The 3,769-nt window shown below is 33.7% G+C and overlaps 1 protein-coding gene across 1 annotated transcript in view; it reads left to right on the top strand.

Moving 5' to 3' along the window:
* LOC107725019 (F-box only protein 11-like) overlaps positions 1–3,769 on the top strand; it is a 41,189-nt gene that overhangs the window by 21,914 nt on the left and 15,506 nt on the right. Inside the window, exons 7-11 of the mRNA XM_016534150.1 lie at positions 610–742; positions 2,039–2,145; positions 2,283–2,394; positions 3,285–3,391; positions 3,488–3,625. Coding sequence (XP_016389636.1) covers positions 610–742; positions 2,039–2,145; positions 2,283–2,394; positions 3,285–3,391; positions 3,488–3,625 — 597 coding nt within the window. The remainder of the gene's footprint in view (positions 1–609; positions 743–2,038; positions 2,146–2,282; positions 2,395–3,284; positions 3,392–3,487; positions 3,626–3,769) is intronic.

Raw genomic sequence — 3,769 nt, 5'->3', positions numbered from 1 at the left:
AAAACTTAATTTTTGATTATTAATATGCATTGCTAAGAACTTAATTTGGACAACTTTAAAGGCGATTTTCTCAATATTTAGATTTTTTTGCTCCCTCAATTCCAGATTTTCAAATAGTTGTATCTCAGCCAAATATTGTCCTATCCTAACAAACCATACATCAATGGAAAGCTTATTTATTCAGCTTCCAGATGATGTATAAATCTCAGTTTCGAAATTTACCCTTATGACTGGTTTTGTGGTCCAGGGTCATATTTGATAAATTATTCCATTTATGTATAACAATAATGAAAACTAGAATTGTACACTTTTTTTTTTTGGTTGGTTGCCTGTTAAAGACTTTTCCTAGACTGTATGATAATTTAGAGTCTAGATTCTAGAAAGAGTCCCTCTTTTAATGTAAGTCTTTTTTTTGTCGCCCACCAGGCAAAAATCATGCACATTTTTTTAAAGTAACAGCCCACCTCGCATTCCTTTCTGTAGCACAAACTCTGCAGGTCAAGTTTAATATGTAATGCTAATATGCTAATAACAGCTTCAAATTTGGCTTGATCCTTATTTAGAGATGCAGTGATCTGTTTTGTAATCCTGCTTTCACGTTTTCCTCAGTATTATGACACCATTGAAGACGCTCTGGGAGGAGTTCAGGAAGCGCACTTTGACGGTTTGATATTTGTCCATTCTGGGATCTACACAGATGAATGGATCTACATCGAGTCGCCCATCACAATGATTGGCGCTGGTATGAGTACGCATATGAGTCTTTAGCCATGTCAATATTTACGTACAGTACCATTCAAAGGTTTGGGGTTGGTATGATTTTTTAAATATTTTTGAAGTCTCTTCTGCTCACCCATTTATTTGATAAACCCCTTAACTGTCACTCACATTTTTGAACATAGACGTGAAAGTGCACGATCCAAACTTAAATTTTTATAATTCATGAACGAAAACATTTTGTAACATGATATTGATGTACCATTTTCATGGTAATGCAATGTTTGATTTTTAAAATGGGTTTCAAAGGATGAATTTTGAGATTTAAAGTTTTCAATTGATATATAATTTCTGATGATTTCTAAAGTGTGATAGAGAAAAAGGCAACAAAGAAGACTTTTTTTGACAAAGGTCAGAACTCCTGTTATGATGTAGATTTTTGAGGTGCACTCTTGTCAAAAATTAATCTATTACTTTTCCTACATAATTTTTAACAAAAACATTGGTAAAATATCTATTTAGGAGTCTTAGACCTTTCCAACGATATATAGTTTGTCATGATTAGATTAGGATTTAATTGTAATATAGTGAAGTAAACTTAGGCGTCCCACAGAGGGGGCGGGTGACAGTTAAAGGGTTAAAAAACTGTAAAAATTGTGAAATATTATTACAATTTAAAATAACCGTTTTCTATTTTAATATATTGTGAAATGTAATTTATTTCTGTGATCAAAGCTGAATTTTCAGCATCATTACTCCAGTCTTCAGCCAACGATATATAGTTTGTCATGATTAGATTAGGATTTAATTGTAATATAGTGAAGTAAACTTAGGCGTCCCACAGAGGGGGCGGGTGACAGTTAAAGGGTTAAAAAACTGTAAAAATTGTGAAATATTATTACAATTTAAAATAACCGTTTTCTATTTTAATATATTGTGAAATGTAATTTATTTCTGTGATCAAAGCTGAATTTTCAGCATCATTACTCCAGTCTTCAGTGTCACATGCGTGCCCTTCAGAAATCATTCTAATATGTCGATTTGCTGCTCAAGAAACATTACTAATCATTATCAGTGTTCAAAACTGTTGTGCTGCTTCATATTTTTTGTGGCATTTTTTTTTTCAGGATTCTTTTTAATGAATAGAAAATTCAAAGGGACAATCTTTGAAAATCTTTTGTAACATTAAAAATGTTTTTATTGTCATTTTTGAGCAATTTAATGCAAATCTTTCAGACCCGAAACTATTGAACGTTTTCTATTGAATGTAGAGACTTTCTCCTGTATAACCTAAATATTAATCGTACATCTGCTTTTGCAGCTCCGGGGAAAGTAGCGGATAAAGTCATCATCGAGAACACTAGAGATTCAACGTTTGTGTTCATGGAGGGGTCAGAGGACGCGTATGTAGGATATATGACAATAAAGGTGAGTTTCTTCATATGCCAAAAAGGTTAAAGGAAAAGGTCACCTAAAATGAAATTCCTGTATGCATTCTTTCATGCACAGGAAAACAGTTTTTAGGTAGATGTGCATATGATGTATATAATGGGTTTTTATTGCAGTTCAATCCTGATGACAAATCAGCTCAACATCACAACGCTCATCACTGTCTGGAGATCACCGTCAACTGCAGCCCTATCATTGACCACTGCATCATCCGCAGTACCTGCACAGGTGACCACAGCTGCTTCTTTCTTTTTCCTCCAAATGTGTTGGTTTTCCTTCATTCATATATTGCATGTTTGTTGAACTGCTCAATGGTGAGTTCAGAAGTCAATCATCATCATTACTGTTGCTCATACTTGTGTTTAGGGATTTTACTGTATTTGTTAGGGAATTTACTGCGTAATGCAGAATGTTACAAAATTTGGAAAATTTTTGGTTGAATAAATCAAAAGTAGGGCTGTGCACTTTATAAACTAGTGTATATATAATCGTACAGCAGAATATAATAATAAAATTAAACCTCTGTTGTGCAGCATTTTTTTTTTAATTAAAAATAATTGTTATATTTTAATTTGATTACTTTTCAAAATGTTAAATTAAATTGTTAATGTTTTATGCATTAATTTGATTACCACAGATAATAAGTTTCTATTAAATCATAAATACAGAAAAAAAATTGCAAAAATTATATTATTGTAAAAAAATAAATAAATTATTGAATTAAAGTTTTATGAATACAACTAATTAGATGAATTAATTAAAACAGGAAACACAAAATTTGTTAGGTTTTTAATAAATTGTTGTATGATTGTATACATTTTCTGGTTTCTGTTAATTAGACATGCTTTGTAATAACCAACATTTAATTAACCATTAAAATGGAAACCAGAAACATTTAAATGGAATAAACAGAATCCATAAAATTACAATGCAAAAAAAAACTGAATTTGGGTTAAAATTAAACAAATTTCATAGGGCCTTACTTTAACCCTAAGGGCCGGTTCACACAGAACATGCTTTTGCATTCCATTGTCCAGAAATTGTGTAAATTTTGAGATTTTGAATAGCGGTTTAATGTGTGAAGCCCTTCGGTTGAGCTGTGTGTTGTCTTCCTGCAGTGGGCTCTGCAGTGTGTGTGAGTGGCCAGGGAGCATCACCCACCATCAAACACTGTAACATCAGTGACTGTGAGAACGTGGGGCTCTATATCACAGACCATGCGCAGGTAATATGAAGCTCTGTCTGGAATATACCCTCAGATTGGTTTCTGTGGTAGATGAATTGCAGTGTTTAGCGGGCGCTCTCTCCGTTTGCTCTGCAGGGCATTTACGAAGACAACGAGATCTCCAATAATGCTCTAGCAGGGATTTGGGTGAAAAACCACGGCAACCCCATCATCAGACGGAACCACATCCATCATGGCAGAGACGTCGGGGTGTTCACGTTTGACCACGGCATGGTACAAACCTCTCCGTCTCTGCAAACCACAATGATACTGTCAGATATGTGTTTGTGTCTACGTTAACAGTTGCGTTTTTCCCCTTAAACGTCCACAGACTGACTTTAATAAGAAAGAGAGAAATTAGGCTAATTATAATTACAA

The sequence above is a fragment of the Sinocyclocheilus rhinocerous genome, unplaced genomic scaffold, assembly GCF_001515625.1.
Source record: "Sinocyclocheilus rhinocerous isolate Xijiao unplaced genomic scaffold, SAMN03320098_v1.1 scaffold823, whole genome shotgun sequence".
Taxonomy (NCBI): domain Eukaryota; kingdom Metazoa; phylum Chordata; class Actinopteri; order Cypriniformes; family Cyprinidae; genus Sinocyclocheilus; species Sinocyclocheilus rhinocerous.
This window is presented reverse-complemented; position numbering and strand designations above follow the sequence as displayed.